This window comes from Chelon labrosus (assembly GCF_963514085.1).
Source record: "Chelon labrosus genome assembly, chromosome: 4".
Taxonomy (NCBI): domain Eukaryota; kingdom Metazoa; phylum Chordata; class Actinopteri; order Mugiliformes; family Mugilidae; genus Chelon; species Chelon labrosus.
This window is the reverse complement of record NC_140340.1, coordinates 24,555,562-24,569,890: the sequence shown is the minus strand read 5'-3', so window position 1 is coordinate 24,569,890 and position 14,329 is coordinate 24,555,562. Positions and strand designations below refer to the sequence as shown.

General features: G+C 40.8%; 2 protein-coding genes across 4 annotated transcripts; one reads left to right on the top strand and one right to left on the bottom strand.

The window, feature by feature from the left end:
* Window positions 1-542: 542 nt before the first annotated feature.
* Window positions 543-6,952, bottom strand: traip (TRAF-interacting protein). Of its 2 annotated transcripts, XM_084543859.1 has the most exons (16): window positions 6,631-6,952; window positions 6,334-6,454; window positions 6,185-6,242; window positions 6,014-6,100; window positions 5,793-5,832; window positions 5,592-5,719; window positions 5,403-5,497; window positions 4,611-4,724; window positions 4,202-4,289; window positions 4,011-4,100; window positions 3,839-3,927; window positions 3,589-3,744; window positions 3,416-3,461; window positions 3,214-3,318; window positions 3,066-3,116; window positions 543-1,716 (listed from the first exon to the last, which is right to left on the bottom strand). In XM_084543859.1, the coding sequence occupies exons 2-16, from the start codon at window positions 6,429-6,431 to the stop codon at window positions 1,609-1,611; spliced, it is 1,353 nt and encodes a 450-aa protein (XP_084399985.1). In that variant the 5' UTR covers window positions 6,432-6,454; window positions 6,631-6,952; the 3' UTR covers window positions 543-1,608. The 2 variants fall into 2 exon arrangements, with proteins under 2 accessions (XP_084399985.1, XP_084399986.1); XM_084543860.1 differs by lacking the exon at window positions 6,631-6,952 and having other exon boundaries at window positions 6,334-6,576.
* A 401-nt stretch (window positions 6,953-7,353) lies between these two features.
* Window positions 7,354-14,305, top strand: mon1a (MON1 secretory trafficking family member A). 2 transcript variants are annotated; one of them, XM_084542509.1, is made up of 6 exons: window positions 7,354-7,554; window positions 8,003-8,154; window positions 10,225-10,611; window positions 10,721-11,486; window positions 11,717-11,864; window positions 13,064-14,305. In XM_084542509.1, exons 2-6 carry the CDS (start codon window positions 8,031-8,033, stop codon window positions 13,202-13,204), a joined length of 1,566 nt encoding a protein of 521 aa, XP_084398635.1. In that variant the 5' UTR covers window positions 7,354-7,554; window positions 8,003-8,030; the 3' UTR covers window positions 13,205-14,305. The 2 variants fall into 2 exon arrangements, with proteins under 2 accessions (XP_084398635.1, XP_084398636.1); XM_084542510.1 differs by lacking the exon at window positions 7,354-7,554 and having other exon boundaries at window positions 7,811-8,154.
* Window positions 14,306-14,329: the final 24 nt, after the last annotated feature.

The window sequence follows — 14,329 nt, the reverse complement described above, 5'->3', positions numbered from 1 at the left end:
CGAACTTAAAAAAATAAATAAATTGTTTTTCATAACATCATGCAACAACTAAAACTGTCAAGAAGGTGTTATAGTTGTAAGTCTCCCTGGGAAATGCCATTTAGAAAAAAAAAAGAAAGAAGTGAAGCTGAAATGGGGACCTTTGCCCTACAGGAAGATGTACGTGTATGCTGAATCCTTTGGGGTCAATGAATTGTTACCGTTCTCTGGTTCCAAAAGCACTGCATGGATTGTGTGTTTTATGTCTACATGAATGTTTTGAAATATTGTTTGTAAGGGGTGATGTGACTTTTATCTGCTGACTGGCTAGGAAGGAAGTAGCTTTTAAAACGCACCATGTTGTTACAAGTCCCAAATCTCCCGGGAAAATGTGCCGTACCACCAAAAACTATTATCACTCAACTTCAATCAATGTTCCGTCACTGGCACAAGACAGCGTATTTAAATTGTGTCATAATTGCAGTTATTATGGGCCAAGCAGATTGTGGAAACTAAAGAATCTATGGGTGCAAACAGGATACGAGTGATGTGAACAGGATGTTTGTCTTCTACCTGGTACTTTGACTTCTCCACAGTAGAAAACTATGTTTGGCATTTCCCCATATTGTTTGTCAAAATATCCAGCAATCTGCTCTAAGGTCAGTGCGCATGGTGCCAAGCCAAAGCCACAGACAAGCTACTTTTATGTTCATGCATGGGAACCTTGTAAGAAAGCTTCCACCCATTGGCTGCATTTGAATTCCGTGCTATGAAAGGTCCTCTATAATAACAAATTCATTTTAATTTCTTCAAGCGTTAGGATTTATTCGGGTAACACTCAAACTAGGGCCTCTATTCTGCCAGTGTATTATTTGCAGTGTCCTTTTTGTTACATGATGCACAACTCAGGTTTTACTGCACTGACATTGTTATTGAGGATTTCCTCCTGTATTGGCAAAGCCTTTTCAACAGAAACGGATTCAACAGCGACCATGTGTATTTTTACTCACAATGCAGGACGCCTGCCAGATTCATGCCCTCCTGTGCTGCCCTCTGCAGGAGAGAACGGCGCAGTGAAATGTTTGTGAATAAATGAACTGTTTTTAGACCCCACACCAACCTTAATAAAAAAAATATTGTTTATTATTTGCGTTTTGGTTTACACCTGCACCACTGAAACTAAAACACCTACAGTATAGCTACATGTAGGTCCATATAGGGAGACAGTTTGAAAAATAACTGCTTATTTTTCTGTGTATGGAGAACAGACATATCTGTGACAATCATACAGAACAAGTTGACGGCAAATAAACTGGTTTGTCTCTCATATACGAGCATAAATAGACACCAACACATGTTCAAGAGAACGCTCCAAACCAAAGGCTGGTCAGGTCACAGTGTCCAAAAACAAACTCACGTCAACACAGAAATAAAGATTTAGCAGGTTTGTCGATGCCACCAAAAAGCCAAGACTTGTGGTCCTGTGGGAGGATTGCTTTAAATAATAGTTTCTTTAAAAAGTCTGTTTGATGCCGAGAGGCAGAACTGCTGCCAGACGAGTTCTCTGTTCCACAGCGGCACCAACGTGTTTCTTCACGCTTAAATTCCTAACCTTTGACAACAAAACATTCACTCGAGGAAGCCGTCCAGGGTCAGGCAAGGTGCGATCTTGGATGTAGGCCGGGTCACCTTTTTCCTTTTAGCCTTCATCAGTGGCCGAAGCTCTGACAAAGGAGACTGGAGTGGAGTAGGTGGTTAAGGAAAGATGTGATGGTTTCTACTGACGGTTTTGTCCTGAATAATTCATGAGTGTTCTCAGAGAACTAGAAATAAATAACATTTATTTGGAGCTTGACAGTTTGGTCTGGATCAGCTAACGTTAATTGAAGTGTGATAACATGTCCCAAGGGCGCAGAACAACTGTGATTAATGAACTATGGTTGTAATAATACTGCATCTTCAGCTGAATGTCAGGTTAAGTTATTTTATTTAGTGTTGAATCTCTGATCCAGTAAGGCTTTATTCCACTGGGATTCTAGTGTAAAGATTGGGATCAGATTACAGACATTTTTAGGAGATTTACAAATCAGGTTCATGACATATTTAAGGAGAAATCTCCACAGATATTCTCTCCAGCCTCAAACTTGTACACGAGTTGGCTGCACTACAGAATGTTATTTGGATTATTGTGCCAGATCAGGGAGCATTAAACCCACCACCTCACATGGGATCTCATCAGGAAACAGATGTAAACAAAACAGAGGCAGCGGTAAACAATGTGATACTTCGCATTGAGGGGAAAAACAAAATAAAACAGAGGACCAAACAACTGCAGCTGAGAAAATGTCTGAGGTGATGTTTTAACATCTTTCAACAGTGGTATGTGAGCTACAGTCACGTTTCTTTCATTGGTGACCCAGACATCAAACGTTGATATTATATTTTATATTAACCGAGGTACACCTGATGAGCCTGCGAGCAATTTTTGTGAATAAATAAAAGAAAAATCTGCAGGGACCCCTCAAATCCTTGACGTTAGTGATCGCAGTTAACAGCACAACTACTTATTTAGAAGGTTTCAAACAGACAAACAGATGTTCCTACAGGGTCACTTTGCAGAGTGACTGTCAATGGCAACGGTCAGTCAACATGTCACATCCTGTTTTTATAGTCAGTTTCATCCACTAACATGGAGAGGGTGGACCTTATGACCTATACTACAGCCAGCCACCAGGGGGAGCTATACAAGCTTCAGCTTCATTTTGAGGGGCTGTAATGGCGTCCAGTTTTGTTTTTTTTATAGTCTATGGTTTAAGAGTGGATATATAAACATTATCAGATAACCTGGGCCTTGGTACTGATTACTAGTTAGTACAAAGGTTCAAGGTTCAAAGTCGTTGTTTTATGTAAGGTGACCGTGAGTGTTGAAAGGTGCCCACAAATAAAATGCATTATTATTAATATCATTATTATTATTATTAATTTGGATTTCCTTTAAGCGCAAACTTTCCACTTTTAGCAGAATAATGTGAATATTAGAATACTTCTAGAAACATGAACACAAGCAACACATATCCAAAGGATACAGGCTGGATGAATTTAGTTCGTCCTCCTAATCCATCATAGCCAGTTTTGACCTGCAACAAAAAGCTTCTCTTTCAACACAAAGCTTCAAAGATCAAATGGCACATGGAAAGCTGTTTTAAACACGGAGATGTTTGTTGTTGTACATACAAGTCCTGGCTTCCTGTGAGGGTCCAACATGCTGCCAAACGTTTTCTTTCTGAAGAGGAGAGAGTTTCTAAAAAAAGTATCCATGGCTGAATCTTCACCTTGGGCCTGAGGTATTAAAAAAAAAAAAGAAAGAAAGAAAGAAAATTCAGTGGAACAACCCGCCTTAGAAATGGACCTTGCTGAATGACTTTTAAAAGCATACCTTGCTTAAAGATGAGGATTTCTCATTGCGTTTGGACACAGACTTTCTGAAAAAGAAAACATTGTACAGCATTTCCACATCCCTCTTCAAGAATAGTTGTCACAAACAGACAGCTCTGAGCTAACACAACAACCCTTTGAACAGATCAACACACTACTCAACAAAAAACTTACAAAGTTGGGTCAAGGCGCATCTTCTTCGACTGGACCTGCGATGGTCTCTTGGCCATGTCGTCTGGGGTAGTGATGTCATACGTCATGTTGAGGTCAATGTCCTCACAATCTGCCGGCTGGTGCAGGTGAGGCTGCTTCAGTTCCATCGGCGCCGGGCTGACGGGAAAGCAGAGACAAGTCACTTGTTAATCAAATGCTGCACTCATGTAAAAGTGTGAACAGATTTAAGGCCAGCGGCCAGAGGACAGACCTTTCAAAGACGAGCCGGCTGAGGGCTTCATTTGTGCGCGTCGGCGTGCTCAGAGTCTTCTGAAGAAACTCCACCTTCTTCTTCAGACTCTGTGGACAGGTTGCACACAAAAATCACAACCATGGACTCTTCCGATATGAAAAGTTAAAGCATCATCAATGACCTGCCTTACATTGATCTCTTTGTCAGCATTGGCCAGATCGTTTTGCAGAGACTTCATGTCCTCTTTTGTCTGATTCACCTCCACTGTCGCTTTTTGCAACTGAAACAGCAAAAAAATAAAAAAAAAAAACATTGAAAGATTTTACATTTAAGAAAAAAGTCCTCTGAGAGTGCTGACTTACTGTTTTAACATTAAGCTACCTTGTTGTTAGAGGAGAGCACTTCTCTCTTCAGCTTCTCACACATGTCATTTGAGGACTTCAGGCTACCTTTTAGATTATCATACTCTCTGTAAAAGGAGGGGAACAAATAAATAGAGAATGAAAACAGGAATTGGCATTCATTAGGACTACAGCTGTAAACCAACAGTCCCGATTTATGTGCCAATACACAAACATGGTGTCCCCAGGGTCATCTCCTGCTGACCTGCTGTACATGATGAAACTAGCTAGCTAGCTTCACTGTCTTTCCAGAAGCAGATGACCCATGAAATGCAAAGGATTGAATGTGTGAATCATTTCACATGTCGGTGTGACACAGTGATATTGGTGAGTTGCAGCAACATATGTAAACCATGCGTGTCATGAGCAACAGCTCTCAGGCTTCTTACTTTTTGAGGGAGATGCAGTAGATGGAGAGCTGCTCCACAGCCATGTGACTGACACCCATATCTGTGATCATGGACTCTACCTCCGTTCTCTGGCCCTGTAACAATACGTCCAGGCTAGAACAGAGAGATGTGTTAATGCACAACTTCAGCATGCTGCTCCTTTACACCGAAGGAAGGCACAGTTTTCGTACTCAACAAAACATTAGGATTTCTGCTTTTTTTTTTATGTTGGTACTGTTGCTGATACAATGTTCAATGGCAGGTTTATCAAACTTATCTGACTGTTCTAGTTGATTTCTTCCATGTATGAAATTCCTCCAAGACATGAACAAAATTCAAAAAGACCATCTAAAGCATCACATCAGCATCCAGGTGACTCTTAAAATGTGACCCTAGCTAGATGCTTAAGACGTATTTCCACAGAGCAACCAGAACTTGTAGTCCCAGGAACTTTTTTTCTAGGTACTAAAAGGCTCGTTCAGACTGTTAGCTGTTTGTGATTCCACAATAATGTAAAAGCCTGTGAAGACATATGAAAAGGTTGACTTTAATGTCATTATTTTTGCGTGAGACTATACAACAACCTGCTCCAGTCCAGGAGGTAGCAATAGTGCAGAAGACAACAGCAAGATTCAAGCTGTGATGGGGCTTTACTGTTTACTGTAAATGCATTCAAAAAAATTCAAAGTGGTGGACTTAAAGTAAGCAAACACATTTTACAAACTATTGCACAGACCAGCTGAAACAGACTCAGACCCGTAGGCACCACAAACAGTCAAGGAGTGCAGATACCTTTCAAAAGTTTTCAGTTTGGTCCTCAGTCTCCGGACCTCCTCCTTGGCAACCTGAACCTCATTCTGTTGTGTCTCCAAATATGACATCTGTTTCTGTGAGAGGTCAAAACATTAGAAGAGCATAATTACAGCTATAATTTGAGTCAGAGCAGACACTGTGTTTTAACATTCGAAGAAGGTGGCGTACTCTGAGGGCAGAACATAGCTTCTCCTTTTCCGTGATCTCTTTCCGCACATTGTCCAGGTCTCTCTTCTGCTTGTCCACGGTGTCCTTTAAACCAGCCACCATCTTCTCTTTATCCCGCCAGTCTCGTTCTATAAATTGAACAGATAGGTAATCAAGTAGAGCTGCCTACCTCACACAGTCAAATACAGAATAGTTTCTTACCTTTAGAGCTTATAAGTGCTTTCATTCGATCAAGCTCATTCTGAGGAAGGGAGAAACACAAAGTGAAAACAAAAGATCTGATGTTCTAAATCCAATTCAAATATTGTAAGGAGTATGTGTAGCTTCTGGCTCAAATTAGATAATTACAACGTAGTTGTCTATTCTCAAGCTCAGTAAAAAAATTAAAACCTACACAAGTACAATGAATAGGTGTTTTGTACCTGCAGGCTTTCTGGGTCTACTGTCCCATCCTCCTCCCCTCCACCGATGTCAAAGAACAGCTTGGTGATGATGTGCCTGGTGCTGACCTGCACAGAGCACAACAGCTCATTTAAATACAACCTTTTTCCCCTGTTTTGCAAGCTGGATCAGTTTGTGTAAAGTTATTTTACCTGCTTCCTACACTGGGGACAGGTCTTTGTGGGGGCTGTTTGAAACCACTTAAGAAGACTGAAAGAAGCAAAGGAAAAAGTAATTGGTCCGTGAAAAAAATGCAACTGGAGGAGCATTATTGTGGAGATGTGTTTCTATATGAAGCTACCACTCATAGTGGAAAGTGTGTCCGCAGTGGATGGCAGCAACATCTCTGGAGTGATCAAAGAAGTCGGAGCAAATTGTACAGTTTGCTCGGATAGGCATCTTAGCGACACAAAGATCAGCCTCTATGAAAAGAGAGAAAATGAAAATATGTTACTACGAGTGTGTTTGAAACATTAGATGGTATCGCTTTTCTACAGCTGATGTAACGTTAGCATGTTACTAGTAGCCAGTGACATTAGCTAGCTAGATGTTGACAAATCACGTTAGCCATAGCCTCATCACCAGTCGTCATACTTACCAAACGAATGCTTGTTACTGCACAACCCCTGCTAGCATCGCTAATATTAATTGCAGTGTGTCATTTTAAGACAGTTAAGGAGAGAGTATTAAACAGAACCTGGCTAGCTAACACAAACACTGCTCCGATGCTTCCTTTCCGCGCTGTGTGTTCGAACACAAGCTCCGCCCCTTACGGTGCGTTCATTGCTCCGCCCCTTACGCTCCGCCCCTTACGGTGCGTTCATTGCTCCTCGTATGTACGGCCACTGCTCTTCTTCAACGTCAGATTGATCGTTCTACACCAGTTCATCATGTATTTAAAAAATGTATCATGTAGTGTTTTAATAAGATTAAATGGTTTCCATTTTCAAATGTGAAACATACCCTATATTTTAAACAATATATTATGTATTTTCTAAAGAAGTTACAATTTAGAGGAGTTTGAAAAACACTCATTTGACTTCATTTGTCGTCTTCCATATTACATCTCACGCATGCACTGTGAAGGGATTTGGAAAAAAAAATATCAGTTTTATTATTATTATTATTTACATTTTTACACTATTGAAGTAGAACATATTTCTTCCAGAGATTAAATAAAAATAAGTCTTGACATCGCGCATTTTAGTAATTAACTATCACAACTCCATGTTTCCCAAATAGCAGCGAATGCACCATGTGGATCAAACGTGGTTAGAAAAAACATCCGAAATTATAATAATAATAATAATAGTAATAATAATAATAAACGATGCTCTTTTCGCTTCCGGACAAATTCTCCAGAAGAAAACTTCATTTCCCACAATTCCTACTTCCGCAACCTAGCAAGGCTTGTTTCAAGAACTACTTCTGCATTGAGTCTGCTAGTTAGCTAGCTGCAGCAACTGTGACAGACGAGTTGTGGAGCACAACTATTAAAAGCAGAGAGCTGCGGAAATGAAAGGTAAAATGGTTTGGATATAATTTAACGAGTCACGTGAAATCTTTGTAAGAATTAAATCGATGTAACCTGACCCAGTTAGTGTTATGTGTTGTCAGTGCTAAAGTTAGCAATCAAAGTAGCCTTTGAAGTTCTGTATCGGCATATCTGACGCCTCTGACTAAGAAGGAAGAATCATCCATAAAGATATGACTTAAGTAAAGAATGAGAGTAACTATTACTATTAGTCTGTAACGACTCTATTGAGACCATAGTGAGAATACTGAGTTTCAGCTTTAGTTTTAAGGTTTGTTTAAAATTCTTAATCCCTCAAAGTCAGGCGTTAAAATCTTTATGATTTACACTATAGCGTTTATGTCTACACCATAAAGACGCTGTTAGCCTCAGGTAGAAAGCTGCTGACCTTTGGTCCTGCAGTTTCCATCAGTCAGTTTGTCTGTCTGTCTTGCAGGTGTGTTTCCCTTCCTTAAGTAGCAGTGATGGATGGAGAAACACAAAAGGTAGCTGTGTCATGGGAAAATGGTACTCTGGCCCCTGTTGACCGCCTTCGCAATCAGAGGGCAGACAGCCCCACACCAGGTCTGGTGGAGGGAACTGAACCAGGTGAGCTTTGTGCAGGTTGCCAGGAAACACACAGACTCATCTATTGTCAGTGTGCATTGTGAACTTTTGAATCGTTTGAGGTGATCAAAAACTTTGAAAATACAGAAAGTGTGTTGTATGTCGGCTTCCATTTGCATGTTCTTTCCACTGCAATGCAACACGCAGTCCCAGCCATTGGTCACAATCATCTCTCATTTCAACGTCTGTGTGTCAATCTACATGTCTTGGGGAATGGATACGTAGATCAAATAACTCCTGGATGAAATTTTATTCAAGTATCTTGGCATCTTGTGGTCCATCCCCCATGGGATCACCGTACAAGACCTCAAACATGTTTACAGTATATGTGTACAATGTTTACAGTACACCAGAAGAAGCTTCCAGTTGGGCGAGACAAGCCTCAGTCCATGGGTAAATGATGACCAATTAATTAATATTTGCAGTAGCCTATGCCTGCAATAATATCCATTTTTAATCATATTACAATTCTTAAAAACATGCTTAAACCAGTATTACTTTTCACTAACTTCCCCTACGGCCCATACAATTGAAAACTGTACCATGAGTAAGACTTCCCTCTGACAACTGGTTTCCAGGCAACACTTCAACACAAAAACCACTTCTTCTGATCATGTGATTAAAACATTTTCATTTTCAAAGTTCTCCATTTTACAAGGTTTCCACCATGCAGTGTTAGAGGTTACATACTGAGCTGTGTATGTGTGATTGTGTGTTTATACTTATAGCAGTTAGATTTTCAGACCATTGGCTTGAGGGCATATTAGAGCGATCAATTATTTACACCTCTTCAAATGGTGCTGTAAGGGTTTTGACCTGGTTTTAGGGTTAAGACTAGAATTAAGTTTTATTCAGGCACTTGCTTTTGACAGTTATGGTTAGTTAAAGGGGTTAGGGAAAGCATTATGTCAGTGGATATCCTCGCAAAGACACAGATGAATGTGTGTGTGTGAGAGAGACAGCTTGAATATACACATCCTGTTTGTGTAATGAGATGCTTAATATATTTACACTTTGTTAGTTGATTAAGGCCAATGTTCTTAGTTGTGACTTCATCAAATGACAAGAAGCACTTGAATCCACCACGTCTAACATGCACTGTGAGATTAGTGTCTATAAACATGAATGCATTATGAGGCAGAACTGATGCCATATTTTTTTCCCCAAAAATTGTAATAATGTAAACTTGTCTTGACTGCAGTCTGGAAAACATTCGTGAGTGTGTCATGGTGAAAGCATCTTTGCAGCAGCTGACGTATGTCACGTTACATCCTGCTGGAGCAAATCCAACAATGACCGGAGATGCGATGTAACATTGTCTGGATTTGCTCTTGTTAAACTGGAGATAAACAGGACATTTTTGCAGCGTTATCTTGCTGACTCATTAGCAGACTTGCTCTATTTTTCTTCTCTAAATCGGTGTGCTGATTCTGGACTGGCTCTAACAACAGTACAAAAATATGTGATATACGCTTTCAAGAGTTAATCTCTGTCATTTGACATTTTTACAGACACCATACCCACCAATAATAGCCCCATGTGGGGCTGTCTCAGCCATAGCATAAAAGACTGCAGTGCGTGGTTCCCATATGAACGCTTAGGGAAGTGGTGTGATGTTCACTAGAGGCAGGGAAGTTAATGAGGTGTACACTTGCCAAAAAAAACAGTTAGTCTTCATCACTTCTTCTTTTTTTAAGTTAAAACAAAAACAAAATAATCTTCTTACAAATAAATCTCACCTTTCTAGCGCTTGTTGAAGTTTGCTTTTGATTAATATAAAGTTGATACTGTACACAGAGAAGAAAGAAGATGGGTGAGTACTTAGCAGTGGTTTGGCAAATGTACATGTTAGAGAGCACTGCATGGCTGCTTCCCTGAACTTTTCATTGGAAGCATTAAGGCATCAAATATGTCTCATACAGTGCATTAGAGTGTCTTGAATGGGTTCAGGTCAATGCAGGTCAACAGCAACAAGAAAACTTGTTTTATGGGGACACATTCATACCTTACACTGACAAATTTTTGACATAATTTCTACCTGTGTTAATTCAGGTGCTGGTCAGAAGAGTGCTATGTTTGTCCATGCACAGTCCTTTGAGGATCTGACTGCTGACACTGACGAAGAGGCCCTGAAGGCAGCTGAACTGGATGAATCTGCAGGCGAGTGTGCAGAGGACCTCAAGGTGCTGGTTGGGGAGAAAACCATAGACGAGCAACACAGCAATGACTTTTCTTCAGAGAGTAGAACTAAGGAGGAGGATGTGTCCAGTGAGGCGTGGCGGAGTCACAGAAAACACTTGTTTGTGTTGAGTGAGGCTGGAAAGCCGATCTACACCCGTTACGGCACAGAGGAGGCTCTGTCGAGCACCATGGGTGTGATGATGGCCCTAGTTTCCTTCGTAGAAGCTGAGAAAAACATTATCCGCTCTATCCATGCAGGTCAGAATATACTTTATTCAGTAACAGATAAAAGTCAAAGGTGCATTTTTACTTGTGTCCAAATAAAAATGTCAGGTCCGTTTAACTTCTGTTAACATGTTTGTGCCAGATGGCTGTAAGGTGGTTTTCCTCACCAAGAGTCCTCTGGTCCTGGTGGGCGTGTCACGGACCTGTCAGTCAGACAAGGAGCTGCTGCGGGAGCTGCAGTACATCTACTACCAGATTGTAAGTCTGCTCACCCTCACCCAGCTCAACCACATCTTCAAGCACAAGCAGAACTACGACCTGCGCCGTTTGCTGGCTGGCTCCGAGTATCTCACAGACAACCTGCTGTACCGGCTGGATCGAGACCCCGGCCTGCTGCTCAGTGCTGTCACCTGCCTGCCTCTCGCTAGCTCTGCCAGGGATGTAGTCTCATCAAGCCTGCAGGCCGCTAAATCTAAAAACCTGGTCTTCTCTATCCTGCTGGCCGGTGATCGCCTGGTTACTCTGGTTAGAAAAAAGGACCAGTTCCTGCACCACATAGACTTGCACCTCGTGTTCAACCTCGTCGGCTCCTCCTCATCTTTCAGAGAGGGCGAAGGCTGGACGCCCATCTGTCTCCCAAAGTTCAACACTGCAGGATTTTTCCATGCTCACATTTCTTACCTGGAGCCTGCGTCCGAGCTGTGCCTCATCCTGGTCTCAACAGACCGAGAGGACTTTTTTAACATGTCTGACTGCAAGAAGCGTTTCCTGGAGAGGTTGAGTAAGCGCAGCGCCTACCAGGCTCTGAAGGAGGCACTTAAAGGTCCCACCTACTCTGTGGCACAGGTCGCCATCCCAGAGCTCAGGCACTTCCTCTACAAATCAAAGAGCTCAGGGCTGTATACCTGGTGGGTAATTATATCTGGTGAAATGTTTTAATGAAAGAACTTACCAAAATGATGAATCAATAATCCGAATAACTGTTAATTAATTTACTGCCAGTCAATTCTGTAATATATACATGACTTTTTTAAAATGAAACGAAATGAAAAAGCTTGGTTTCTGTAGGAGTTTACGTGAAGTAAATTTGTTATTTTTTTTGTGTAAAAGTTGACTTGCGTTGATTATCTTCCTCCAGTCCAGAGTTTCCCCCGGTGTACCAGTCTGATAAAGAGCAGGAGAGACTGATGGGCTTGTACCAAGACCTTCACAGCTGCTTGCACCACCCAACCAGACCCCTCCGCTTCTTCTACCGCTGCAATGACACTGAAAATCTGCTGGCATGGGTACGCCTGACCTTTCAAGATGAGTTGCCTGAAGTCTGTTAGTTTAAGAGTTTATAACATTGTACAGATAATTATAATAGTCCTGTGATGGTTGAGCAACTATTACATTAATGTACATTTCACACTTTATTAGTAGTAGCTCAATACATATTGACTGCAGTAAAAAGCTATCACAGCACAATAAGCAGTTAGGGTGTAATATTTCTCACGAGGTTAATGATGCTCGCAAACACAGGCTACATCACTGATTCAGTGATCGCTGAGTGCTTTGTAATAAGCAATGAAGTTGCTCAGAGGATGGAACATGTGATTTAGAGCAGTGATTCATTCATTTTGCAGTTTCCAATTACTGAATGTGAAAGAATCGCATTGGATAAATGGTCAATATAGAAGGCTAGATTACAGGGATAGTTTGGTTTCTGTAAAGTGGGTTTGTATGAGGTACTTATCTGAAGTCAGTGTATGGCCTACAGTACATGGTGGTTGGCATACCTCCCAATTTGGAGAAGTAGACAGTAATACCAGCACAGACTGAACTGTTGTGAATGAGCTCAGCAGCAAAATATTTTTAGCCATTTAAAAAATGGTATTAAAGGGCTGATTTTAGAATATCATCACAGCTTTACGTTACTTCAGACAACATATTTCCACAGGGACTGAACCCATTATATAGGTTGTTTAGCGCCACCAAGGTCCATTGTTAAAAACTAGAATTTTAAAGTGGAAAACACAGGAAAACAACTCATCTACTAGTCTGCTAGTTTATTTTACTCTGTGACTTTGGTTTGTTAGTTTGCATCCGAATGAATATGTTAAACACTAAAATCACACAGTAACACAAACAAGTACCTCATACAACCCCACATCAAATAAACTGAACTATCCCTTTAATTTGAAGGCTAAAACTAAAAGTGGTTTTAATAGCAATAGGTAATAGATTGATTTAGTCTAACATATATAGGGTAATGGAAAATTGAATGTCTACCAAACTGACCTAAACACTGGCTGTTTTTTCTGACAGGCCCTTGGGGGCCCATCTAACAAAAAAGGTTGACACACTGATTTAGAGTTGTGGCAGCATTTTAAGTTTAAAGGTAATCATTTAGCAAGTTTGCTCAAACTGAGCCAAAGCAATCGCAAAAGGCTACTTTGCACAGCTTGTTCATGCCCCTCGTTCTGGTCTACCTTCTCTCCCTCAGGTGACGAGTGGCTTCGAGCTCTACCTCTGCTTCAGTCCACTGGCGACCAAGGCCTTGGCGGTCTCTGCTGTCACCAAACTGCTGAAGTGGATCAGGAAGGAGGAGGATCGTCTCTTCATCCTAAGTCATCTCACCTACTGAGCCCTCACTGTCGGCTGACCTCCTGATACAGGAAGCAGTAACTGGGACACAGACTGGCCTAGTGCTAACATTATTACCGGAGGAAAAAGCTGAAGTAATTTCAGTGTTTAGTAATGATAGTCAGAGCTATGCATTTTTTGCTTGTGGCATAGCCTGATGCAATTCCCACATGAAGTAGGCTGTGCAATGTAAACTAAAGCAGTATTTTAGCTGGCTACATTTTTAATTGAACTTTTAATTTGCATAACAGCCAATGGTAGAAGCATAAGCACTGCTGGCGCTCTTTTATAAATGATTTGTTTTTTTTTACTGTAACAGAGCTATTAATGCATTTCATAATTAGTCAAATGCTGTATCTCCCTTTTTAATACTATGAAATCAGTTTGGAAAATATTAAGAACCTAATCAAGTGAATTTTAACAAATGTAAAACTGCCAAAGAGCTGCAGTAGAATGTATTCTCTTCTTATAAGACCTGCTGGCAAAATATGGGTTCACCACATTCCTGTTGTGCTTTCAAGGACCGTTGTCATTTTACCTCTATGCACTTTGAATCACTCCAAGAGGAAGACCGTAACCTGTTGAAACCTGTTGACTGCTGTCAGTAGTTTGTGGCATTATGTTCTTAATGCCAGTGTAGAGTAATCGAAATACAAGCCAATGAATCCTCCGTCGTCAATTAACATTTCCATCTTGTTGTTCGTTTAACATAATATGCACATTGATTACACCATGTGTTTAATGGTGATGCTTTATTGTGATTAAATCATCCTGCTTTGCTTAATGGAGTCCAGCGTTGCCACATCTGCCTCCACTGATCATGCTTTAACTAACAGCCCTTGTGCAAAGCCTTTATGTTGGCAGCACAGTTATTCCATCTAAAGAAATAAATGACTAGCAAACGGATTCAGTGTCGGTGTGTAGATTTCTGATGGTGCTTACTGTAAATAGTTTACATGTAGTAGTGTTGCCTGCTTTAACAACCATCATATTTCAGGAGCCAATACATGACACACATGCTGGTCTGTTGCCCAAACAATAAGCAAACTGTACAGCTGATACAAATACTAGTCCAGGTGCTCTGAAACATGCTTGAATGCGCTAAAAGAAGACCAAAGAAAAAAAG